This window comes from Pseudochaenichthys georgianus, chromosome 8, assembly GCF_902827115.2.
Source record: "Pseudochaenichthys georgianus chromosome 8, fPseGeo1.2, whole genome shotgun sequence".
NCBI lineage: Eukaryota > Metazoa > Chordata > Actinopteri > Perciformes > Channichthyidae > Pseudochaenichthys > Pseudochaenichthys georgianus.
Genome location: NC_047510.2, coordinates 29,482,549 through 29,509,798, shown reverse-complemented (window position 1 = coordinate 29,509,798; position 27,250 = coordinate 29,482,549). Strand labels below are relative to the sequence as shown.

Below are 27,250 nucleotides of genomic sequence, written 5' to 3'. Positions count from 1 at the left end.
GTGTTTGCAGCTGCCCCCGGCCCCAAAGCAAGCCAATCTGCATACATCAACACACACAAACACACACACACAAACAAGGGCACCCACCGCTTGGTCTTCATCAGGCAGCGTTGGCACGGCGCCCTGACACGTCGGCACGCATCATGGGCACAAAGGAGCGAAGGAAACCCAGACAAAAAAAAAAGAAAAAGCAAAGAAAGACAAAACAAAATGAAAGAGGCTACAATAAACACAGAGGAAGAAACAATGCGCAGACGACGACAGAGAAATAAAGGATGAAGGAAAGCGTACCTCGTTTCTGATCCTCGCCACACAGGGAGAGCAGGAGGGATGTTTCTCCTGAGTGCTACAGGGTCTGTCTGTCTGTCTTTCTGTCTGTCTGTCTGTCTGTCTGTGCATTTGCCTGCCATCTGACTGCACCTGTCTGTCTGACGTCTCATTTTTTATAATGTGCCTTTGTGCTTCGCAGGGACAGTGTCCTGGTGTTTTTTACAGTGTATTGTTCTATCTGTGTGACAACCTGTCTGTCTGGATGTGTCTCTCTGCATTTGTATGGGAGTCTGTCTCTGCGTGTAATACTAGTGTTTTGTGTCTTGGTTTTTCTGTATCTTATGTCATCTACTGCCACATACAGTCTCTTTTTCCATCTGTCCGTAGTGTTCCCCCTCTACAAACACACACACACAGAAGCACAGATGGACAGACAACTATGTTAGGGCTCAATGGTACAAAAGCACTCAGACGCCATAGAGCAAAAAAGGGACACAGACCCCGCAGGAAGTAGGGGCGACATGTTTTAAGAAGTTAAGCAGCAATCTTGGATGACATGCAGCAATGCACAACAAGCCAATTGGAGATGAAACCTTTTTTTTATAAGCATAAGAGATGATACAAGATTAAGAGATGCACAGGCACCCCTCCGTCCATGTTTGGACACAAGCCAAGTCGGGTATTCCACACCGACCAGATATCCCTTGTCCAATCCCAGCATGCCTTGGCACGACATTGAGTGACTGTAGTCGCAACAGCAAAACAGAGAAGAGACAGGAGCTGGATCTCTGCCATGTCTTGCTTGTCGTGAATTAATGAAGCTAGAAAAGCTTGGACGCACTTCAAGCATCAACTTTCATACACAGCCCGAGCCAGCACAGACTGCAGGCATATTGAACACGTCTTTCGTATTTATTTCAGCATGTTCCCAGCTACATCATGAAAAGAAAGCCCAGCAAGTCAAACAGCTGGAAAACTAGGCGTCTTTGTTACGGTTTAATTGTGTTTTTCTGATGTCTTCATTAATGTTTTAGTGCATTTTTAGGGACTGCAGGATCACGGTGCAAGGAAGAAAATATTATTCTTGCACGTGGGCGTCCTTACCTGGCATGTAAGTGATGAGTGGAGGAGGGGTGTTGTTGCATTCAGTTTTTGGCGAGTGTCTGAGATTTGGGGATGTCTGGGTGGATCGGAAGCTAGCATGGTATCTGAAATAAAGGGTGAACAAAGAGGAGGATGAGGAACTGGAGATTGGATTGAAAGGATGAAAAATAAGCCGAGGAACAAATACAATAAAAGAGTGCAGAGATAACGAACATGTTATTTTAGGGATCACTCCTTCCATTCTTTATTATCTGTAGAAACAAGTTAATAATCACGATTTAGTCTCAAAATGAATGTTTTTTTAACCAGAAAACAAGAAAAAAATGCTGACATTTTGATCACTGCTTATAGGGTAAAAATAAACTGTTACATCCACCAAGAAGAACATACTGACTCCATTTGTTTTAGATAAAACTTGGTTGAAAGTTGTACATGCCAAGGAAGAATAGACCTAGTAGTTATTGAATTAGCATTAGCAGTTTAGCTTGCTAGCTTCTTGGATTCTGGTCATAAATTATTAAAAGTCTTAAGTGTTATTAAAATCTCACTGTGGTTCTGTTTGGACATAGATGTGAGTTCTTGCAAATGTCATAACCTTTTAAAAATAAAATCTATCTGAAACTCTTACCTCAACTTCCTGTTTGGCGCTGACCAGAGCTGACCACAGCCACTTTGTGACGTCACGGTTTTTTTCAACGTGACTTTAACATGTTATTTTTTTAAGGTTTTTGCAGCCATCTTGTTTTTCATGTCGTCCAGCAGTAAGGTGCCATAATGCTATCGCTGAAAACGATCAAAGCAGATATTTGCCAATAATAATTACATCTGAATAACAGAGACCAAACTACAACATCACATCAAATAGATGTAAATGTACAATACCAATTTAAGAATGTATACAGTTTTGTGAATCCGTCCAAAATATACACACTTTAGTCGTGTGCTTCCACTTCCCTAGTTGCTTTGCCAGGAAAGAAGTAAAGGAAAACGATAGCTTTTTCCATCAGCAGAGGGCAATAGGCTTACAGCTTCTTCTTTGAACACACAAGTCAGACTAACACTGAATATAAGTACAATACAGTTGTCTTTTGCAGTACCAGTATACCTGAATCCACTATAACTAAATACATGGGGGAAACCCTTGTGCTTGTCATTAAAAGGCCCCTTGCCTTGCTAGCATGCTAAGCTGTTAGCATCTTCTACATTTTTAGATTTGTTTGTGCTCAGTTTGTCTGCATATACACCATGGTGATGTCTGATGTTTGTTTTTGTGGCTGTTTGTTAAATCCACTTTAATTAAATTAACAAAACCAGGTGCCATCATACTGGCATGCTAACATTAGCATCTTCTACATTTTTACATTTGTTTACACTTTAAAACCCTTAAACACTCTAAAAATAAAAAAAATTGTTCGGTGTTATACCAATACAACTGCTTTGTTTTGTACTGTTTGTTATTGTGTCATGGTCGCAACATAAAAACTAAGTTAAGTTAACATGCTAGCACTTGCTAACTAGAGCCATACCACTAGCATCAATACAAAAGTTTGTTGCCTAATTAATTGAAAATGTGTTGCAAAATAAAAGTCTCTTAAAATAAATGGTTTATTTTGTTTTAGTGAATCTGATAATATTACTTTTACTTACTAATGGGTGAGGCGGCAGAAAAACACAACAATTTATGGATGTTACTTTTATTTTATTTCCTTCAAAACAGGAAAAACTCAAATATCCTCTGGTTAATTATTCATCCATCCAGCAGTTGATTTTAAATTAAACATTTACAAAATAAAATACATCAGAGGTTCAAATCATAAATATTCACAGTATGATTCCATGAATAAGGTTTTTTTTAAATATCCTTCACATGCACTCCTGTGCTTCTGTGAAGCAAATCATATTACTGACTGACCTGTATTCCAAAAGTAAGATTTCCTCCAATAAAGCTGTAACATTGCAGGTTTAGTTTATAAACCATAGTTGGTGGCAGTCCTGACCAAGTTGAGCGTATGTGCAAATTCCTTTAAATAAATTAAAAGTTAAACATTTGCTTTCATTCACATACATTTTTTCTCATAAAGTGCTTCACAATTTGTTCACTTTCATTTTGGATGCTGCACGTTTGATATTATCTTAAGGCGCTACTAAATGTATCCTGGGAAAATACATTTGAAAAAACAAAACCAGGCACTTTTTGCACAGAGAAAGGAAAAACATAATTCAAGTAAGTTATATTTTTCTTTTATGACAGTAAAGACAACATAAGAATAGTTTCGTTCACGTCTCCGCTAATCGCCTCTTCCTCTCCATCTCTGCTTTGCTTTGAAGTCTTTTTCTTCCGTTTCTTCAGCTCTTCTTCTTCACACAGCTCTGGGCTGGCTTCTCTTTTCTCCTTTGTGTGCTTCTTTTGTTTCTTCTTCTCTTTCCTCGCATCGTCCCTGCCATTCTCCTGGCTTGTGGATGAGCTGGTGCTGTTGCTGCTGGGCCTCTCCATTTCCTGCAGCTCTCTTCCTCCCTTTTCTGGGTGATTGTTGTCGAAGTCGGGATGCTCTTTAAATGATGAGTCCAGTAATGGGTCTATAAACGTCTTGTGGACATTTTGATCAGGCAGTTCAGTAGCTTTCTTGCCGAGTTTGTCTCTCTGCTCCATGTCATGTGACGTTGAATAAGAGGAGGAAGAGGGATTACTCTTATGACTCCTCCCTCTCTCCCTGTCTCTTTCTTTCTCCCGCTCCCTTCTCTTCTCTTTTGATATTTTTCTGTCTTTCTGCTTATCCCTTGATTTGTCGCTCTCCCTCCCTCTCTCTCTGTCCCTCCGTCTCTCCATCCTTTTCTCCTCGTCTCTGTCAGTTCTGTCTTTGCCACTAGAGGGAGCCACACTTCTCTGGGAACTCCACAAAATGGGGTTTTGATCTTTCTCGGTTCTTCTATCAATTTCCACTGATGTCTCAGTTGTGACGGACACTGAGGGTGAAGGCAGATAAATTGCAGGAGCATCATTTTGAACCTTAATTGCTCCTTTTCCTAGCTGATATTCCTCAGAGTCTTCCTTCTCCCATTTGGAGTGAGGGACCTGAGACAGAGAGTGGAGGCATGACTTAGATTTCATGCAATATATGCTTAAATGTTGTTTTTTTACATTATACAAATGTGAATTTCCATTCCAATAAGTCATGAGGCGCTTCCCCTCACACATTTTAAACAATCTAGGTTTACAAACAAACCTGTGTGAGTACGAGCTCGTCCTCTTGGTTTCCAACGATGTCCTGGGATAATTCCTCCAGAGTTTTCAACACTGTCTTCATCGCTTGATGATCCTCGCAGCTGCTGTATTAAACATTACATCAGAAATTAAAATCAGCAGTAATTTCACGACGCACAGTGGAGTCAACCATTTTTTACTTTGTATCAGGTGGCTTTTAAAAACTGAGTATGTCCTATTACTGCTAGTTAAAACCAGTCAACTAAAGCTTTTACTGTGAAGCAGTCACAGGAAATGCAACATATCTAGAGCAGAGATTAGCGCTGACAAAGCAAGACAGTCATTTTTGTGCATCTTTTGACAATTAATCCGTTTTGAAATAGTGCATAACGGTAGGATAAAGAGTAAAGCAGAAACATTCTGACCTGTCATCGTCCACCATGTTGTTGTTCAGTCTGTCATGGTGGCTCTTGTATTTGCTGCTCTGTGAATTGGACATCCTCGTATCCTGTTCTTGTTCTTGCATCATCCTCCAATTCAGTAGCTCCATCAGCTCGTCCTTTGACTTCCCCGGCAGGTTTTCTATGTTTTCCTTGAATGTGCTTTCCCCCTCAACTATCTCCTTACTTGTACTTGCGACTAACTTAATCTCCTCGTTTGACACCTCTTCTCCTTTGCTGGCCTCTATCATGTCTCTTTCATCTGGATGTTTTTCACTCTCCTTCTCCACTTCTCTGCAGAAACTACTCCACAAGTCAAAATCCTCCTTTTCTGTCTCCCGTTTCTTCTCGAATAACTCTCCTTCATCTCTGAAGGTAGCTTTCTCCCATTTCTGTCTTTTGTCTTCAGACACCTCTTCCATGTCTCTGCTGGTTTCCTTATTTTCTTCAATTTTTGTCTCTCCTCTGTTTAACCTCTCCTCCTCTCCATTACCAGCCTGAATATCTCTCTTTATTTGTCCTGTGACGCTCTCTAAATAGTGCAGATTTTCAGATTCAGACTTTTTACCTTCCAGGTTTATGTTGATGCTAATCTTCTTCTGGGGTTTCATCTGAATGCCTCCTTCCCAGATGTCTTTCTCTGCCAGAGGCCAGGTTTTCCTCTCCTTTTTCTTCTCCGTCTTATTTCTCTCAAATGTAATTGGGGATTCACTGCCGCGAGTTTCAGGGTCTTTCCGGCATTTGCTGCTTTGAGCTTTTACAGAATTTCTCTCCATGTTTTCTCGTTTTCTTTTTATATTCTCCAATCCTGAAGCTCTTTTACCTTCAGGGTCTCTGTATCTGTCTCTATCCACCCTGCCTGACTCTTTGCTGGGCTTGTCTTTGTGACTTCTCCGTGCATCTCTCCTGGAGTCTGAATGTTCGCCTCTTCTTCTTTCTTTCCCCTTTTCCAAACTCCTTTGTTCCCTGCCTTTTCTTTCATAGTCTTTATCCGAACGTCTAGCTGGTTTCACGAGCTTTTGGACTGGTTCTAAGGCATTGTTGGCTGTTGCTCTCTCTGGTCCTGGGCTGCCATTTTTAAAGGGGTTTGGTCCAGTTGTGTGGCCCCTTTTTCCCTTTCTGTCATCTGTTGAGTCAGGGGAGGATGACTTTTCTACTCCTTCCTCCTTAAGTTTCTTCACAGTCTTTTGCTCGTGTTTTACCAAATTCCTATTGAGTAGCCGCTTTTCATCTTGGCTCTTTTCTTGCGGTTCCTCGCTGCTTTTTGGAGGTGTGATTGGCCGGCGGGTGTTCTTCTCAGTTCGCCTTCGTTCATACGTCTTCAACTGAGCTCTGTCTTCGGATGGTGTGGAGCGCCCGTCGCTGGACGACTGAGAGTGCGGGGAGCGGCTGTCGTTAGACGAATGAGACTGAGACGAACGGTTGTCGCTGGATGTCTGGGACGGCGTTGAACGGCTGTCACGTGAAGACTGAGACGGAGGGGAGCGGCTGTCGCTGGATGACGGACGAGAGCGTTTTTCCACCCGGGCGCTGCGTCTACCTTGGACTCGGTTGCGAGAATCCGAGTTAGCATGCGAGTAATTTTTGCTTCCTTCTCTGTCCCCCCACTGAGGAGGATGGGGGAGACTGAGGAGGGGAAGAGGCATCTGGTGGAAGTGTCCAACATAACTGCTAAAATATTTATCACACCACTCTTTGTACTCCCTTTTCCACTGCAGGAAGCGCTCTTGGTCCATGCCGCTACTTTGATTTACATGCGGATCGTACATGTGCCTTCCTGCTTCCCTCGGGTGATGCTCTCCTCGCCTCCTGGAGTCGTAGGAGACAGATGTCCTACTTTGGTGGCGACTGTTTCTGCTGTGATCTGAAGGCGACCTGGACCTGGAACGGTAACCCACTTGAGGTGAAGAGGACGAGGACGGAGTTGGGGAACGTTTGTAACCATAGTTATAGGAGCGGGAGGAAGTAGAGCGGGGGTGGGGGTCCCTGTGGTGGGAGTAGGGTGAGTGGGGCCTAGAATAAAAAGAAAGAAGAAAGACTTTAGTTGTTGCACAGTTTTTTTTTTTTTTTTAAAAAAAGGCGCAACTAATAACTTTAGCTTCCAAAAAAACATTAATAAGTCAGAAATGGATGATGGAAGTATTTAGCTATCTCACTTCTTTCTCATTAAAGGTGGGGTATGTAATTTTGGAGAAACCAGCTCGAGTGCGCTAGAATTTGAAAGTACACAACCGGAAAAAATCTGCCTCTTCCTTCAGACTTCCTCACAGAGCTCATCCTCCAACACACACGAACGTGCACATGACCAATGAGGGCACGAGATAAGTTTGTGCACAGATGGAAGACAATTTTTTTTTAATGTATTTATTGTCAAAGCATTTAATGTATTCATTGCTATCGAGATGTTAAGAGCATTCCATGGAATATAACAAAAATTGTTTCTGAAATAAATTACATACCCCACCTTTAATTGTCGCCGCACTTTATTTATTCCTAGATTTATTTATTTTTACCTATTTTTCATTTATGAAGGAAATCCAAACGATAAAAAAAGTAGTACGTCTCATCAACGTTGCGTGGAAGTCGGAAACAGTACCGAAGGAGTGGCAGACCGGGGTGGTGGTTCCCCTTTTTAAAAGGGGGATCAGAGGGTGTGTGCCAATTACAGAGGCATCACACTACTCAGCCTCCCCGGGAAAGTTTACTCCAAGGTACTCGAAAGGAGGGTCAGGCCGATTGTCGAACCTCAGATTGAGGAGGAACAATGCGGATTCCGTCCTGGTCGTGGAACGACGGATCAGCTTTTTACTCTCGCAAGGATCCTGGAGGGGGCCTGGGAGTACGCTTATCCGGTCTACATGTGTTTTGTAGACTTGGAGAAGGCGTATGACCGGGTTCCCAGGGAGTTACTGTGGGAGGTGCTGCGGGAGTATGGGGTGAGGGGGTCTCTACTCAGGGCCATCCAATCTCTGTACTCCCAAAGCGAGAGCTGTGTCCGGGTCCTCGGCAGTAAGTCGGACCCATTTCCGGTGAGGGTTGGCCTCCGCCAGGGCTGCGCTTTGTCACCAATCCTGTTTGTAATATACATGGATCGGATTTCGAGGCGTAGTCGTGGGGGGGGGGGTCTGCGGTTCGGTGGACTAAGGATTGCACCACTGCTTTTTGCAGATGATGTGGTTCTAATGGCTTCATCGGTCTGCGACCTTCAGCACTCACTGGATCGGTTCGCAACCGAGTGTGAAGCGGCTGGGATGAGGATCAGCACCTCCAAATCTGAGGCCATGGTTCTCAGCAGGAAACCGATGGACTGTCCACTCCAAGTAGGGAATGAGTCCTTACCCCAAGTGAAGGAGTTCAAGTATCTCGGGGTCTTGTTCTCGAGTGAGGGAACAATGGAGCGTGAGATGGGCCGGAGAATCGGAGCAGCGGGAGCGGTACTGCAGTCGCTTTACCGCACCGTTGTGACGAAAAGGTAGCTGAGCAAGAAGGCAAAGCTCTCTGTCTACCGGGCCATTTTCGTTCCTACCCTCACCTATGGTCATGAAGGATGGGTCATGAGTCATGACCGAAAGAACGAGATCGCGGATACAAGCGGCCGAGATGGGTTTCCTCCGCAGGGTGGCTGGTGTCTCCCTTAGGGATAAGGTGAGAAGTTCGGTCATCAGCGAGAGACTCGGAGTTGAGCCGCTCCTCCTTCGCGTCGAAAGAAGCCAGTTGAGGTGGTTCGGGCACCTAGTTAGGATGCCACCTGGGCGCCTCCCTAGGGAGGTGTTCCAGGCACGTCCAGCTGGGAAGAGACCAAGGGGTAGACCTAGGACCAGGTGGAGGGATTATATCTCTTCGCTGGCCTGGGAGCGCCTTGGGATCCCCCAGTCAGAGCTGGTTGATGTCGCCAGGGAAAATAAAGTTTGGGGCTCTCTGCTGGAACTGCTACCCCCGCGACCCGACCACGGATAAGCGGGAGAAGATGGATGGATGGATGGAAAAAAAGTAGTTAGGTAAACTTGAAAAAAGGCACAAATACCTTGATCTCCCTTGGGACCTGGACCGGGATCTGGACCTGCTTGAAGAGCGCGAGTAGGAGCGAGCAGACTTGGACTTAGAAGACTTTGAATGAGAACCAGAGGAGGTGCGTCTGTGGGAAGATCCTCTGTGAGGTGACCTGAAGGACAAAGATAGAGGAGGAACAGTTTTTATATCATATTACTATCAGTATATTATTCCATATACTACAATAGCTCGGCAGCTGTTACTAAACTGATCGGAAAATACCAATACACAAAGTATTCTCCATGTTTCAATAACGCCACTTATACTTGAACCTTTTCTTTTTTATTCTTACCTGAAATTGTAGTAAAGGATAAAACCAGCAAATTTGTTCTCACTAATTTAATATCCTGTGATGTGTAATGACGTACCTCTCCTTCTTTCTCTGCATGTACCACTCCTTGGGGATGAGCGCAGGGATGGAGGTGGAGGGGCACAGGGGAGCAATGGGGGCACCCGGGAGGTTTGGGAGCGTCCAGATGGCAGGTGGGTATCCAGGAGGGTAAGGGCTGAGAGGTGGAGGAGCTGTGAGGAAGGTGTGGAAATGGGGGGGGGGGAAGAGAGGGGGAGGCGTCGCTGGATATGGAGAGGAGGAAGGAGGACGCTGCTGGGTGCTCAGCTCTGTCCAGCCTCCCGGGGGACAACCTGAGGAGGAAGAGGAGCTGTGGGAGGAAGGAGAAAAATCATGTCAATATTGAATCAGTGGGTACAATACAGACTAGTAATCAAACAAACACTTCACTGACCTCTCCCAGCACGTTGGTGGCCCAGAGGGTCTTGGTGGTGGATCTGCAGAAATAAATGGTTGTGTTATTATAGTTCTCAACATAATGATAAATAAATAAAAATAAATTGACAGAAAGAGGGATACTTTCACATTGCAAGCCTTAGGGTTCAAATTGGATTTAGTGCTCAAAACAGCTTTTTTAAGCATATTTTAAATGTGGAAAAGATCTGATTTAGCCACTGTCAACAAATAAAGTGTTGCTGTTATCAGGGCTAATGAATGGAGATCTGACCTCTGACGGTACGTCCACACAGCAGCGTTAAAAAAATCTTACAACGCTTCTGCCCATTCACTTTGAATGGAGTGACGTCACTTTGCCTCACTTTTCACCGAACTGCATTGTGGGAAGCAAAGTGGAGATTTCCAGGCATCTCAGGATTCAAAAGTTGAGCAATATTCAACTTTTGAAGCTTCGGTGGAAGCGTCAGCCAATCAAATCATATGCCAGTACAAGCTCTAGCCCAGGGGTGGCCAACCAGTCAGAGGTTAAGAGCCACATTTTTTCTCTGTTACTGCAAAGAGCCACATCAAACACACAGCCACTGATACCGCTTGTTTCAGTTTTTTGTTTTCTGGAGACAAGATTTCAACCACGTCACCGATGCATTTTTGTGGCATTGGGATATATATTTTTTAAATCCTCTGGAGCAGAGAGAGGAGCTGTGGATTATTGTTATTGATTAATGCATCAGGGTTTCTTATGGTCAAAAACACTAAACTCACAACTTAAAATGAAAGCGTTTAGTTTATTTAATAAAAGAGCACATGTTCAATGTGAAAAGTGACAGTAGTCATAGATTATTTGCAATTTAGTGCTATATATATTTAAAAAAATAAAATATATATATTTAAAAAAATAAAATAATATATATAGTCTAGTGGGTAGAAGGGGGTATCATGCACCCCCCTGAAATATACTTTTAATCAGATTTTCTAGATTGAAAAAATGGTGTAGAAAACGATTAGCTATGTTAAAAAGTTGAAAAATTGTCCCACGTATATTTTTTCCCAAATTAGTGTTTATTTACCCTAAAAATCGAGTTTCACTCTTTTTACACCTTTCACTATATCTCAGCCATTATTGCAGATAACTGAACAAATAAGGCATCCATATCCATGTTTTGAGGGTCAAGGAACACAATAAAACTATTCTTAAAGTGATCACATGTGTCTGTGGCATGCTATTATGCTAATTAGTGCCGCCATTACAATAAAATAGCATTTTAGTCTTGTACCAAGAACGATGTATTTTGCACCGACAGAGAAATATTCTTATAATCAGTGTTTCCTAAGTGTAAAAAGTATGTAGAAAATGATGAGCTATGTTAAAATGTTGTCTGGATGTCCCACATGTATTTTTTATGCAAATTAGTGTCACAATTGCCAACAACGGAATGTTCATAATAATAATAATAATATATATATTTTTTTTAAACACCTTGGCGCGGGGCTCCGTTGGCGGGGCGCAGCGCCCCTCCAAGACAATGATAGGGGAAACACTGGATAGTGTTTAATAAACGATAGGTTTTCTCCCCCCTCCCCCCCCCCTCAAAGGTGATTGGTTCACTGCATCGCAGGTATTATTGTGATTGGCTCTTGGGCCACATCAAAATTAGACGTGCTGTCATCCTCTCATACTGACACCTGACACCACACATACACACGTAGGGAGAGCCGGGACAAAAGTAACACGGGACGAAAGTAACACGGGACGAAAGTAACACGGGACGAAAGTAACGGAGCGATTTTATCCGAGCCCAAACAACTTTGACCGGCCAAATTACGTCAGAATTATCAGCAGTCAATACTTAACAGACCAACTAAATATAAGGTTTAACTGTCAGGAGTAGTGTTGTCACCAAGTCAAGATACCAAGTCAAGAATTGCGATTCCGATTCTTTTGATACTTTTCTTAAAAAGAGGGAAACAGTCTTAAATGTAATTATTGTGCTTTATTTCACACCAGAACCAGAACCAGAACCATAACACAAACTTTTAAACAATGAGAACAATAAATAAAATAAATGACAAGAATTCGTATTAAATAAAATTAATACATGTCTTACAGACAGGCCTCGTGGTGTCCGTAGGCTTGCCCTCACTGTCAGAGATATCGCTCAAATACTTCCAAATTTCGCTTCTGGCGTCTTTTTTGTCAACAAGCCGAGGGGCAGCGGCAGTTGCACTCCCACTTGCAGCCATGCTTCTCGTTTTCTCACATGCTCTGGCAGCTAGCGCGTGCACGAGAGAGGGGAGGGACTTAGAGCGTGCACGAGAGAGGGGAGGGACTTAGAGCGTGCACGAGAGAGGGGAGGGACTTAGAGCGTGCTTGAGAGGGAGGGACTACAGGCGCGGCTGCAGTGCAGGGAGTGGAAGCAGAGCGCTGAACAACACACGGCTCTTATTAAAACGGCGCTTTCTCACCGGAGTACTTTCCCCCGTCATTCTTAAAGTACCGATACTAATGAAACGGAGGAATATTAACGTTTTTAACGGCAGAGTATCGCGGTACCTTTCAAGTATCGGTACACCGTGCAACACTAGTCAGGAGTCAGTGTCTCTCCCCCAAACTCACACATATAAAATTCGATATGAACTGAAGAGCCGCATGAAACTAGGCAAAGAGCCGCATGCGGCTCGAGAGCCGCGGGTTGGCCACCCCTGCTCTAGCCAATCAAACCGCTGCGTGTGTGTCAGGGGCGGGAGATTCATGTGATTGGTTGTTGGTCGAGCTTCAGACACGCCCACCGGAAAGCTTTTTCCAAAGCCGCTGTGTGGACGTACCGTTACACTGAGGTCACATTGCAAAAGAATAAGAGCTGTATCTGATTAGGGACAAAAGCACTGTGAAGCATGCTAATCTGCATTATGCAAAATTCTGGTAGACCAGTAAAGGTTACAGGACCCGGCCATTTGAGCACCGAATGCTGGATTTCATTGAGCTTAGCCCATCAGAGGGTAAGAAGCACTGTCTGGTGATGGTTGACATGTGGTCCAAATGGGTTGAAGCTACAGAAAATGCTGTGGCAAAGGCACTACTGAGGGAAATCATTCCTAGATGGGGACTACCAGACAAAATGTCTAGTGACAACGGTTCACATTTTGCTAATGAGGCCATTACGCAGATAGGAGAATACATGGGCATGGACATCAGAAAGCATTGTGCTTATCATCCACAGAGTGGGGGTGGGGTGGAAAGAGAGAACGGCACAATAAAAAACAAACTAGCAAAATGCTGTGCAGACACAGGTCTGTCATGGACACAAGCTCTGCCCATTGTGCTGATGTACATGCGGATGCGGAAACGAACACGGAGTCAACTCAGCCCATTTGAAATCCTTTTTGGGGCTCCTCCACAGATTGGACTCAAGGCTCCAGGATGTCCTCTTCCCTCCACAACTTTGTGTGAGGATGCTATGTTGTTATATTGTGTTAACCTGTCATCCACTTTAGCAGACATCCGACGCCAGGTAGCCGCAGCCTTGCCTACCCCTGCCTACCCCTGCCTACCCCTGCCACTGGTCCACTTCACCATCTCCAACCCGGCGACTTCGTGCTGGTCAAGGATTTCCGGAGAAAGAGCTGGAAATCCAATCGTTGTCAAGGTCCCTACCAGGTGCTTCTCGTCACCCAGACAGCGGTCAAGGTCACCGAGAGAGCTACGTGGGTCCACGCCAGCCACTGCAAGGTCGTAGTCACAGGAAAGGAGAAACGGTAGAAGCAGACGACAACAAGTGACGTGTCCGAGTCACCAACGGAAGACGACAACAAGTGACGTGTCCTAGTCACCAACGGAAGAAGTAGACGACAACAAGTGACGTGTCCAAGTCACCACCAGCACCACACTTGCACTACATACACCAAAACACACAAGGTGTCACGAGCGAGTGCCAGCTGAGCAGTTCCATATGCTCTCTGGTTCCTCGTTTGTGTTATCGGTGTGCGGAGTCTGACTGTCCGTGTCACAAAATCAACCAAGGGAACACACACACACACCCCATGGAGCATTCCCGACTCGTGATGAGGGCTCGCCTGGAGAGACGACAACGCAACCGTGCGCAATGTGAATATTACTGGAGAGCCTGGACAATCATAGAATGGTTCCTCTGCATACTTGCCATGATAGTTGTGTTAGGACTAGTCCTATATTTTATGTATCCATGGTCAGCATACAGCATGTCAGCCAAAATCGAGGTATCTAAGAGGTACATGGGGAAAGCAGGGCGAACCACATGGGCAGAGGGGCTGGTCAAGACAGGGATTGGTAACATTACTCTAAGGGATGGGGAAGATAGCACAGTGCAGTTGTCCCGTGCGACTACATGCATTGCCCCGACCCTAAGAAACTGGGGTGGGCAGACGCCTACATATGCTATGTCGAGAGTGACAGTCACACCGCCACTCACTGCTCGGGGGGCTGGGCTTTTGTTTTATGGACCACCGCATACGCCGATTGGGGTTATACCCTATGGGACGACAAAATAAACATCAAAGGGAGATTGTCTATCTCCAAGGTCAATTCATCGAGCCCCGTTATCCTGTTGCAACTACAGGCTGCCCAGATATCAGACAGGGGTTATTATGTTGTCTGTATGTATGTATCCGGCGCCGACCCGTGTGGCACATTTTACATAGACATCGCGCCCAAAACTCAGACCCCCGAACCAGAGAGAAAGGGTAAGCAGCCTTTGACGCAACTGTTGACATCCATAGGTACATCTACATTTCTAACACGTAACTATACATAGGCAATAACGACCATAGCAACATTGATGTGGTTCAGACCAGTAATGGGATCACCGGTAACGTCTGGTGGCACACTCTGAGATCATTCTTGCAGGCCGCAGGACAAAATGGGTCATGTTATGCATGCACCCTTTCCCCCAGGACTCATCAATGTCCGTGCCAGTTCATCCGCGCTCTCTGACCCAGGTTGAACACCTCTGTGCGTTTATGGCTCTGACAAGGCCCATCAAGTGTGAAGACCGCGTAACCGAGTGGCGTTATGCCAGGCCGCTTCCCCCACCATGCAGTAATCGGTCTAACTCCCCTTTGCGTGCATCTACCTTTGATACCACATACGCAAAGTACCAACCCGTCAGCCATGTGCACCCCAGCCATTTGAGAGGGATGAAACACAGCCTCTGCATCCAGAGAGTGTACCACAAAACGTCTCTTACACCACCTTATTTTTTCCTAGGCACTACTACTGGTTGTACTCGTATCCTACGGAACACATGCAGTTACGGTGCTTACAATATCTCGTATTGTCGCATATTCGGTGTCCCTGAAAGAATCCTTTCTAACGTAGCATTCCCTGATGTTAACCATATTTCCCTCCAACTGGCCTGGCCCAGTGATGCTGGGTTTAGCGCAGCAGTCACTGTCCTCATGTCCTTAATGTACACGACACATCATTACCCAGAGTTCCAACACCCCGACCACCACAAGGTAAAAAGAGATCTGACATCCGCTGGAGCTAAATTCGTTGGCGGCCTGTTCCCATGGTGGGGTACAGTAAACAATGCCCATAACATAGATACTTTACACGTTCGGCTAGAGAACCTCACTTACGAGACGACGCAAGGCTTCCAGGCATTGACCCCATTCATAATAGCCTCTAGGAACATGCTCATGCAGCACCAATATGCTCTTGACCTTTTGTTCGCCTCAAAGGGTGGCCTGTGTCATGTGATCGGTGACTCCTGTTGCACTGACATTCCCGACGCCACCAAGAACATCACTGACACCGTGCTGCATCTCAACAACCTGTTAGCCGACATGAAAGCGGAGGACATATCCAACGCAGGTGGCTGGGACTGGTGGTCCTGGCTTACATCGGGCGGGTGGGAAGCATGGCTGGCTAGGATAGTTACACCCCTGGCGATCATTTTCGGCCTATTAATCAGTTGTACCCGTTTGATTATCCCAATACTGAAGAAGTGCGTTTCCAGCATGGTATCCTCAGCTTTCGTTCAGTATACTGCTATTCCATTACACAACAATCCTTTGCGCCACAGTGAGATAGACCAGCTAGAATCAGAAGTCTGATTCCGACACTACAATATAATCATGTGTACCCTCCTCTCTTATGCCTACATTATATTGGAGTCTGTCCTCCACAAAAACAGCCAGTTTTCTATGATATATTTGTGATGTGTTTACTTAAACCAGCGATGGAGTGTATTCATTGATGTGTTATATCAGTCTATACTGTCATTTGTTTTTTTATTGATCAAGTATGATCAAAAGGGGAGAATGTAGTGGACATTTTTATTATACCCTTATATGCTTAAACCAAATGCTTCTCAAAACATTGTAAAACACCTATATCATTTTCTGAGATGTGCTGTTTTATTCTCATACTCTAATGTGGGTTTTTATTCCCAAGCGCCTCAAGGCCACAGAGCTGATTTGGCTACTAGGGTGAGACTCACACAAAGTCACACAAGAACTTCCCTACTCTGAGAACCGTTATGCTATCTACCGCTCAAGGACAGGTGTCTAATAACAATATGAGACCGTGTGAAGACAGATTTCTGAGCTTCCCGCCCTTTCCTGTATATAAGCTTTGCTATTATATTGTACTGCGCACACTCCTGCAGACTATCCTATGCTCTGAGACCTGTGACTTTGTATTGTGTTTTTGTATTTGAAGCTTCAAATAAATAACCAGAAAGACAACTCTGTCTGTTTCACCATTTATTTGTTTTGATCACTCTGACTTGTACTCTCCACAGTATTGGGTCTCAGATTTCCATAACAATATGCGCAACAATAATGTTTGCCCGCAGTCTGAATGTAGTCACTGACCTGAGGAGGGCTGCTGTTGATTCACACGGCCTGTCTGCGGCGGCTCTGCCTCTGGAGTAAGGTTAACCTGAGCAGATACAAACATTGTAAATTAAAAACACACAAAGTTGTTGCAGCCAGTGTGTGTGTGTGTGTGTGTGTGTGTGTGTGTGTGTGTGTGTGTGTGGTCTAGCATTACTATACTTGTGGGGACCTAAATCTGTTTACATAGTCACGTGTGGGGACTCGCTTCCCTTATGGGGACAAATTGGAGGTCCCCATAAGGGGGATCATTAATTTTAGGGTGAAGACTTGGTTAGGTTCAGGGTTAGGGTAAGGGTAAGGGTTAGGCATGTGTTGGTTATGGCTAAGGTTAGGATAAGTCTCCAGGAAATGCATGTAAGTCAATGTAATGTCCCCTGAAGTGATGTATACATGGTGTGTGTGTGTGTGTGTGTGTGTGTGTGTGTGTGTGTGTGTGTGTGTGTGTGTGTCTGTCTGTGTGTGTATGTGTCTGTGTGTGTGTGTGTGACACAGGGTATTTTCCTGGAGACCTCTGTCCACATTTATAACATATTAACAGCATAACATTACCAAAATCACCTTCCAAATACCAGCCAACATCTGCTTTTTCAGAAATCAAACGGAAGGGGATATCAACTTTAAAATCTTACGAATAATAACTTTAAAAGTCACAAGTAGGTTTGACAACCAGGGGAGGCAGCAGAGCACCATATATTGATGATACTGCTGTGTGAGTGTGTTTAAGTGTGCAAGTACTTCTCAGGTGTCTCCAGGTGGCTTTGCACAGGCTGGCAGGAAGTGCTTGGCGTGTTGGGGGCAGAGACGGGGCTTGTTGGCACCTGAGAGGATGGCGGTGTGTCTGCAGCCTGTGAGTGTTGGCGGAGAGGGTCCTAAACAAAGAGAGAACCAGGCTGATATAGTAGGATATGCATTTTTTATACACAGGTCAAATTGTTTTACTACAATAAAAATATCCCATCATCCTCTATCTGGCTTAAGGAGGAAAAAGAATGGAAGGAAAAACATTGCTTTATGACAGTATGTGTCCTTTAATAAAAAAAACACATCATACAAAACGAAAAGAAAGGAGAGAACAAGAAAATAAAGCAGGAATCAGATGTAGTAAAGGGATTCGGGGTAACCTTCAGCAACGACATAATAACGAGCAATTCTAATATCTAGACAGGAAAATATACATGCACATTTGTTGCTGAACATTTTTGAAAACTGCTTAAAACTTGCAGGATACTTCACTTAATTTGTTTCATACATTTTCACACACACTCACCCATGACAAACATCTGATTGTGAATAAATATAAAACAGTAATTATTCTCTTTGCTCCTGAGTCATGCATTATTTCTGCCTCCCTGTTGAAACACATCATTATGAGGTTTACCTGCTGTCTGTGGTTTAAGAGGAGAGGCTTCTGAGGCTGGATCTGCACTGTGAGAGGGGGCGGGGTGAGGGCAGGACTCAGGGTCGGGGTTGGATTTTGGGATTGGGAGGCACTGCATCCTTTCTTCAGACTTTTAGTGAAGCCTCGCTCTTTCTTAAAAGTGTCCACAGCCTGGGTTGGGAGGAACAGTTACTATAACATTTCTCAAGTCAAAAACTATTTAAAGTCCAACACTGAAAAATCATTTATTTGTCCCACTATGGTGAAGTATGCAAAAGGATATCTATAAAAGGATTAATAAATATATGATACATAGACCACACATTAAAAAACATTTACCTAATTCCCCCAAAAACTTGATTTTGAATTTAATAAATATTTCACCTGTCGGAGAAACTTATTGGCTATCAGGTTATCAGGTGAGACATCTGATTGGCTACAAGTGGGGCAGACGTGATCCTCTGAGTCCAGCAAGGCGCTCCGAATACCTGAGCAAGAAAAAATAAATAAAATGGAAATGTAGAACCTTCAGCTTACTTTTTGCTGGAGATATTACATAATATTGATTTATTCCTTGCTGTGTGTGTTTAGTGAACACTCACAGTCGTCGCAATAGCTGTTTCCGCAGCAGGGTATGACCACAGCGTCGCTCAGCAGGTCATGACAGATGAGACAGAGCAGCTCCTCGGGGACAGGATCCTCCTCGTCCTCTGACTCCGAATGATCCCGGGGGACGAACGGAGGCTTCTCCTTCTTCCCGATGGCGTACGCCTCACTACAGAGACACCGCATTTGCTTTTTGTGTGTGTTGATGGTGACTTGCACTAGAGTGCCTCAGATATGAATATATAATCCATAAAAAAATGTAAACTAAGTTTGTACTTGAATATAGTTAAGTTGATGTATCAATGTTATTACCAGTAAAATGTGTAACTTTACGCCAATGAGTATTTACTTGATTTAAAAAAACATTTTTGTCACACAAATGGAAATGAACACTTGCAACTGCAGAGTAAAGTATCATTCATTTTTCAATTACACAGACCTTAAAAAAATATATAAAGAATTGTTAATACAATTACCATTAATAATGTTTGGGATAGAGCCTAAGATTAGTACTTTCTTTACAAGTGACCATAACAGTTGAAGGGAAGTATTTATATGAGGCAACACCTAACGTTTTTTGTGCTTCAAGTTTAAGATAGGGAACAAAATAAATAAGAAAAAAAGCTAGTAGTTTTTCCCTATTTCCAGTCTTGATGCTAAGCTAACAGGCAGCTGGCTGTAGCATGTACATTAGACACACAGACATGAGCTGTTTTAATTTGCTTATATAACTCTTAGCAAGAAAGTGTATTTCCTAAATTGTCAAACCAATCTTTTAAAACAAAGGACACTCAATCATTGACTCTTCTGTCTCACGCGTCAATTGTAGGAACCGCGTAACGTCCACAGCTGGTCAGCATGGCTCCCTTTACGGAGGGATCGTCCACTTCCATCATGAAGGAGCGAGGGATGCCTGAACTTTTCTTTATTTTCACAGGGGCTTCCTGGCTCTTATCCTGCTTTCAAACACACACGTCAACATTTAGTGCTAGGGTTTACAGTCAACAACTAAGTACATGCTATCCCTTAGCATACAGTACAGACACATGCTAACAACATCAACACACATTTCGAAAATAAATACTGGATACATGAAATATAAAGACAAACACATTTACTTAGGTACTGTATTCAAGTTTAATTGTAGGATATTTGAACTTGACTTAGTATCCTTTAGTATTTGATTTATATGCTACTTTTTTTCATCTATTACACTACAATTGTAAGCAAATACTGTACTGTACATACAAAACAACAAGGATATACTATTATGATTAGGATGAAAGTTAAAAGAGTGATTAAAGGTGGTTAAAATAACAACGAAGAACACGTTAATCCAGTGATATCATATTTATTGGTCATTCTGCATATAATGAGTACTTCCAGTTTTGGCACTTTTAATACTTTAGCGAGTATTTCTACACTTCAGTATTACTACTTTAAGTTGATAAAAACACCTGAGTACTTGCTCTTACCGCTGTGCTTGGACAATTCCTGATGTGGTGTCCACTTCCTCCACAGCGATAACAGGTGTAGTTCGCAGGAAGCACAGTAAGAGGCTTCTTGCTGTAACTAGAGCGAGAAAGAGCAAGAGAATGAATGAGGATGGATGGAAAAGACAAAGAAGATCAAGTTGAGTAATGGAAGTCAAGAGTAAAGTTAAGACATGTTGACACAGAATTTAAGAGATTAAAACAATAACTGAGGTGACTCACTTCGTGGGGTCATAGCCCGTCTGATTCATCATAACTCTGATCTTATCCTCCTCTGACCCTTCCACATCAGCCAGGTTAGCCATCTGCATGTGCGCGCACACACACACAAACACAACACACAACACACGCAGGTTAAAGAGGAAGCTGACTCACTTGAACCAGAATAAATATTTAATAAAAGAAAAGAGAGTATACCTTGGAGAAAAGGGGTAAGGCTCTGGAAGAATTTAGGTCATCCATCTGTTAGAATTAAACACATAATCACTTTCACTGGTGAAGCGATGGGAGCCTCAAGGTTACATGTGTTCGAAAGGATTGAGAAAATTGGGTTTTTATATTGTTGACGCTTTACCCCTGCTACCTTTGAGGATTTACTCTAGGGAAAAAGTAGCTGCTGTGTGTCATATCTTTACTTTAATAACAGTTTGAGCCGAGATAAAATGTACACAAGAATCCAGCAGTGATTTTCATACAGAGTGGATAATAAATGTCTGTTCTGATCCCAGGATTACTGACTCAGCAGCTCCTGCTATTTCTAGTAACTCTTAACATAATAATGCGCTCTAGGAATTGTCATTTTGTCGGGTGAAAATAATGCCCTCCTCCATCACCCAAGTTTGTCCAGTAATAGGTATTGAATTGTCCCCAAAAGGATGAATCATAACGTTGGTGATCCCTTGATTTAAAATCTAGCATTAAAAATGTAAATGTGTCTAGTAATGAAATCTCCAACAAATCACCTTCAGCCTCAGCTGTGTCTAGGCCCAATTACAATTTGCTAACAGGCTATGCTAACTGAGAGGACAGGGTAAACATTTCTCCTTTGAAACATCCACGTGTTAGCATGCTGACATTAGCATTTAGCCCAAAGTAATGTAAACTTCTTTTTTTACAAGAAATAACATTCAAATTACAACAAACGGTAGAGTCGGGCCCACGTTTTTTAACTACCGATTTCTATATTCACAGAGTAGTGTCACTACATAGATTTTACCAACTTCAAACGAGCCAAATATACAAACACATATTATAAATCATAAACGTAATGTACTTTCAAACTTAAAGTTGCCACTTCACATCTACACGCAATTGTTTTTCTCTTATATATAAGGTTGTATAATGACTGCTATATCAGATTGTAAATGGCAGTAATTAAGCTTAAATCAAATATATCAAGTTGCATTATGGGAAATGTAGGATTGAGTCTTTTGGAAGTTTGAGAGGAATGGGGGTATAAGTCAGGATTTATTTTCCTTTGCTAATTTGATGTTCATTGTTTTTCCAAGATGTATTTTTTGACCCCACCATCTATGTTATATCCACCATTAAAATTGCTGCATTCCTGTATATGTAAAAGTTCAGTTTCATTTGTCTTTACTTGAGATGGAAAATGTGGATACAAGATTTTAAAGATCAATCAGAAATAATATGGAAGTAAGTCAAACACATAATCAATACATAAGACGGATTCATACAAACAACTTTATCTTTATTGGCAGAAAAAACACAAAAGTATAAAAAACGTTTTGTAGTCCAACAGACACTTCTGCTATTGAGAAACCAGAGAGAGAATCAGGTCAGTGCAAACTACTTCAAGTGAAGAGCTTTGGAAAAGTGTTTGAGTTAGTGGACAGGATCAAAAACACAACTGACACTGCACACAATAACAACGGTGCACCACTGGGTCTTTATGAGGAATGGGTTAAAGAGAGGCTCTGCTTATGAGCTCAATCTGAAACACTGTAAATCCAGCATTAATAATAAACCGGTTTTATCCTGTTGTAAGGGAGTTAGTAGTTAGTGTTGAATTTCTATTTCAAAACAAGCAAACTTTCAATACATTAAGTTCTTTATTGGATGATAAGAGTTTGGTGGCTGTTAATGATACAACATGTAGGGCATCTGCTCACTTATTCTGTAGATTTAGGTATAATAATGTTTTATTTGGACAGATTTAATAATTCAGTGGGTTCAGTCATATCTTGGAACCGAATTAGATCTAATAGACTAAATAAAAAAAACTAAATTAAAGTGTAACTTGACTCAAGTGCAAGCAGGTATAACAAAAAAGGCACATTTTAAAACTGCTAAATACTTTTAATTGAGAAGTACTGTACATATTTCCACAGTAATTAGTCATATTTATTGTATGTGTTCTACGCATTGTCTTATGTTTGAGAACAGTTTTATTATATTTCTATAGTTGCTCTAGTTACATGTTTATTTCTCTTACTATGTTTATGTATGTACCGTTATACCACAAAGCAACTTCCCAGTATGTGGATACTTTGCTTACGGTAGATTTTGCTTAAGTAAGATTTTATATGGTAGGACTTTTACTATTTCGATACTAGTGTTTTGGTACTTTAACTTGAGTAAAGCATCTGCATACGTCTTCCTTGGCAACTGAACAGTGGGTGTTGACGGAGCAGCTCTTAAAACATCAGTTAGGGTTATCAGCTGTGAGTAGCTGGCCTGCATGATAAAGTTTGACCCGCCCGAACGGCAACTGCACCCCCCCCCCCCACATCAGTGGTGATGTCGAGGTGACACAGCAATGTGTTAAATAAACAGCTGTGAGTCTCTGTTGGAGAGCAAATACACTTTCCCTAATGGTTCATTGTTGATTTCTATTTCTTTTACACAGTCTAACTGCAAATGTATTCATTCTAAAATATGATTTCTATAAGAGCAGTGTCTCTCTGTAAATGAAATCCTGACAAGCACACTACTTCCTCTTTGCAACAAGAAGTGAAACTACGAAAAGAGGCTTTACATTTTTGATTTAGAGTTTCATTTGTTTCAAATCAACTCAAAGCACACGTTCCTGCTTATGTTCAAGCAGAGATATGAGGCCATTTTTAACAACTACGTGTGTTTAGTGGAGCTGTGGGTGAAGAGGTGCGGTGGGATTAGGGTTAAGTTACGTACTGCTTTGAAGGCTCCAAAGGCGTTGCTAGTCTGGATGTCAGATCGCTCACTGAAACAGAACAATACATTCATTTCAAAACAGTTGTCCTTCACATAGTAAAACAATGCAACCAAAGATTAGAACTGAAATATATAGTACAAAATATCTATATCACAACAAAAAAAGGGAATCGCTCAATTAATACAAACACTCTAAAGTTTTAAAAAGGTGAAAACACAGAGGCCTTTCACCCAGGTTTGGGTAAAAAACAAGTCAACTTATTTTAACATAACTAAACTGACATCTTTCTCTTTACCCTAACAAAGTATTTTGTTGCCTAAGATCTTTGCAGTGTGGGATTAATGGTTTCACTCCAGGTGGTGATTTCCTACATACCCAAAATGCCCCTAAACAAGATATACACTTGAATGATATGAACATGTTAGAACATGAGTTGATTGAAGAAAAACATTATATTTCTTTGGCTAAAGAAACTTTGACTGTATGTCGGTTATTTCTATGAGATCTCAGTGTCATCAAGACTTTAAAAATTGACCTAGTTTACTGAACAATAAAACAAACAATCCTCGCTACAATAAACTGACCGATAAATGGCAAGATAATTACTCACATCTGTTTATTTTAACAGTACATTTTCAATGAGTTTAAATTAAGGGTTTGGGTGTACTTTGGAAACGCCTTTAAAATGACTCAAAGTTACATCAAATGAGTAAATGTCAGTCTGCCCGTGCACGTGGAGAATTGATTTGCTGCATTCAGTCTTGTGGGTGGCGTTGCACCTCTGTAGCTCTCATTATTCGCCACCCGTCTGCATGGTGCTGCTGACGGGGCTAATCACATGACCGCCAGTCTGTTCCAGTGAGGTCTTTCCTGCTTTCCAAGCACAAACCCCACACACTGCTGGCTGTCCTGTCAAAGCCCGACTGATATCTGGGTAATCCCTGGAACGTCACCCTGGAGTTACATGGAGTTCTACTCGTTCCCTTTTTACTGTGAGCATATTTTGTCATGGAAGTGTTACGCAATAACCCAGTGTAACCCACATTCGACTATAACTGAAAGATGTAGGTATTAATCATCGCGATCATGTTTATAGCATTTCTTTCTCCACCACTATGATCAGACACATTTCTACTCAAAAACACAACAAAGGCCTTTCCTATATTTTGTTAACCTGCAATCTACTTTTATACTGCTTAGGGTCTACATGATCTGGTATTAGCTTGGAATATTAGCGCCTGTGCCATATTTACTAGGGCTGATTATTTTCATTAGCAATTGATCTGTATATTATTTTTGTTTGTTTATTGTTCGGTCTATAGAGTTTCAGAAAAAAATGTCCATCCAAATTTTTCAATGTCAAAGGTGATGTATTACATATTTTATTGTCGGTAAAAAACCAGAAGAAACAGAGAAAAGCCAGAAATAATTTACATATGTTAGAGGCTGAAAACAGCAGTTTCTGCCACTAGCATTGACAACATATTTGTTATAAGAACTAATAAACAAATCAAGTTTATCAACTAATAACTTAAATACTCACTCAAATGTTATTTATCTATATCTGAGTATCTTGGTGGAGTCCTTTAAAGAGTGAACTTACATTGAAAAGGTATCTCGTATGCCGTATGGATTCTCAGGGATATCTACAATAATATTAGTGCAGGACTTCAGCTATGGGAAAACGTTGTGACACTTACAGGTTGCGGGTCTTGCTTGAATTTGGCTTTCCTCCGACGATGGGGATTCTCCTGACGATGACGGAGGAGCCTTTAGGGATCGAACCATCGTCATCTGTGAACTCTGAGAGGGAGCGGTGGAGAACGTGAGAGTTTAAAGTTTTAGTTGGATTGTTTTGTTTTAACATCATTGGCTTTTTTGCTTTAAATTATTACTCGTTAGCAAAATAATTACATTACGGTAAGTTAAGCAGATTAGGTACTTCATTCTTGTAGTTATACAAATTTGCTTTGGATGTGAATATTCACATTTCTACACAGGATAATAAATACTTTATATTAATTTGTAAAGCCTGGTAAACTGGTGTAACTTGTGAATTAAACAAGTATTGAGACCCTTTACATCCTTCAGAAAACCAGTCTGCATGACACGGCACTTTTATAAGACTGACATCCGATGCAACAAGCCTGAAAATCCTTCCTATAAAGCATGATGCTCTTTCTTTTCGATTTTACTTCACTTTTAGTAAACATGTCTGTAAACTTTTACATAACATCTTAACCTTTTTTGTCCTCTGTGTTGTGCTTTCAGTGGAAACACATTACTCAGAATATGAAGAGTTTATGAGCTTATCTGCAGGATATTGGTCACACACTGAAGTGATTCTTATCATTCATACTACATGATAATCAGGTTTTATCTGCATGTCACTCTTTTTCTCTACTTGAATTATTGAGTTTAACTTTGATTGTTTACCACTGATTCATTTGAATCCGTGTGTGTGTCTTGACTTTTGGTCATGACTAGTCTGTGAGGTCCTACCTCACTTATTCTATTTTTACCCACATCTCTCTCGGAGATATACATGACCTGCTGATCCCCCACCATGCCATGTAATTAATGACAGAGGCCTGAATGCAGCAGGAATGTGGCCCATTCATTAGATGCCTTTCTGTTCTTGCTTTGACTTTTTTTTGGACCCCCTGCCAAACTAAAAGACATGACGCAGCGGCCCCTCTCACCACACAGCTGTCAACCCTGAACCACGTGTTTAAAAGTACTCCGATCTTGTACTTAAGTAAAAGTAGGAGTACCAGCGTGCAGGAATACTCTGTGAGAAGTAAAAGTCCTGCAATAAAAATGTTACAAGTAAAAGTAGAAAAAGTATTGGCACCTTAATTAAAGTACTCATTATGCAAAATGGCACATTTCAGAATAATATCTATGATATGTTTTGATTATAATTATTGATGCATTAAAGTGTTATCACAGCTGGTAAATGTCTAGCTAGTTTTAATGACTTTGTATACTGCAGGGTAGCTTGTGAATTTAATCAGGGTGTAACTTAAATCTTATTTAAGTGTTGATTATATTTCAGATTATGAATCCAAATCTGCAAAGTAACTCTAGCTATTGGTAAATGTAGTGTAGTAAAAGTACACTACTTACCTCTGAATTGTAGTGGAGTAAGGAGTCAGTCCCTCAAATGTGCACTTAAGTACATTACTTGAGTAAATCTACTTAGTTACTTTACAGCACAGCTCATTCACATTAGACCCCTTTTTGTTTGACTTGTTTTGGACCCTCTGTCAAACTAAAAGACATGACGCAGCCCCCTCTAACCGCACAGCTGTCACAACTGGACCACGTGTTTTCTTCCAAAGTTCAAAACCTCCAGGATAAACACAGCGTTATCAGCCCCCCACCCACACACTACCATGCTATTTATTACCTTCTTTATTCTGTGCGTTGGTGATCTGCAGGTCACAGTCCCCGGCTCGGAGCTTCTCCCTGCCCATGATCTGCCTCTTCAGGTCCCTCAGCGTGACATGCAGGCCGTCAAAAACCACCGTGTCGTAGCTGAGTTTAGAGGAGAATTTATAATGAACATGAGTCATGCTGAGGTGAAGCAGAAACCTCGCCCTACACTGTCAGAAAACCAACAGTTAGTCCAACGGAACACCTGTGCTAGTCGCTATGGGAGTAGAGAAAGTTAGCTAACGTTCACTAGCGTTAGCACCGGTGCGTAGAGCGTCTAATAATAAGCTCAGTCGGTGATTAAAAAGTGCCCGTTAAAGTGGCTTTCACAGGATGACATGTCCCGGTGCCTGGTGAAACAGCAGCAGTGACTCAAAACCAACCACACTCCGTCAGTTTTCAGTCAAATGTGAACTTTTATTCCTCCCAATGCTGCTATGAAGCAAAGCTGACAGAAACTACCAGCTGTTTCCACAAGCAACGGCTCGTCAGCA

General features: G+C 42.2%; 1 protein-coding gene across 1 annotated transcript; it reads right to left on the bottom strand.

Moving 5' to 3' along the window:
• Window positions 1-3,052: 3,052 nt before the first annotated feature.
• On the bottom strand, window positions 3,053-27,250 carry rbbp6 (retinoblastoma binding protein 6). The gene is made up of 19 exons (XM_071203898.1): window positions 26,731-27,250; window positions 25,019-25,121; window positions 23,318-23,366; window positions 20,582-20,626; window positions 20,387-20,469; window positions 20,147-20,243; window positions 19,488-19,627; window positions 18,668-18,840; window positions 18,450-18,553; window positions 18,066-18,236; window positions 17,423-17,556; window positions 17,257-17,266; window positions 16,664-16,730; window positions 9,810-9,852; window positions 9,435-9,725; window positions 9,041-9,178; window positions 5,002-7,029; window positions 4,599-4,701; window positions 3,053-4,447 (listed from the first exon to the last, which is right to left on the bottom strand). The coding sequence occupies exons 1-19, from the start codon at window positions 26,894-26,896 to the stop codon at window positions 3,617-3,619; spliced, it is 4,776 nt and encodes a 1,591-aa protein (XP_071059999.1). The 5' UTR covers window positions 26,897-27,250; the 3' UTR covers window positions 3,053-3,616.

Bases quoted from the DNA above. Each gene is read 5' to 3' on its own strand.
- rbbp6 (XM_071203898.1), bottom strand. From the start codon at position 26,896: ATGACTCATGTTCATTATAAATTCTCCTCTAAACTCAGCTACGACACG. The intron at 20,627-23,317 runs GTACGTAACTTA...TAATTCTAACAG, and splicing joins CCTTTGGAGCCTTCAAAGCA to ATGGATGACCTAAATTCTTC. The intron at 17,557-18,065 runs GTAAACCTCATA...CTCTTTGTTTAG, and splicing joins TCTTAAACCACAGACAGCAG to GACCCTCTCCGCCAACACTC.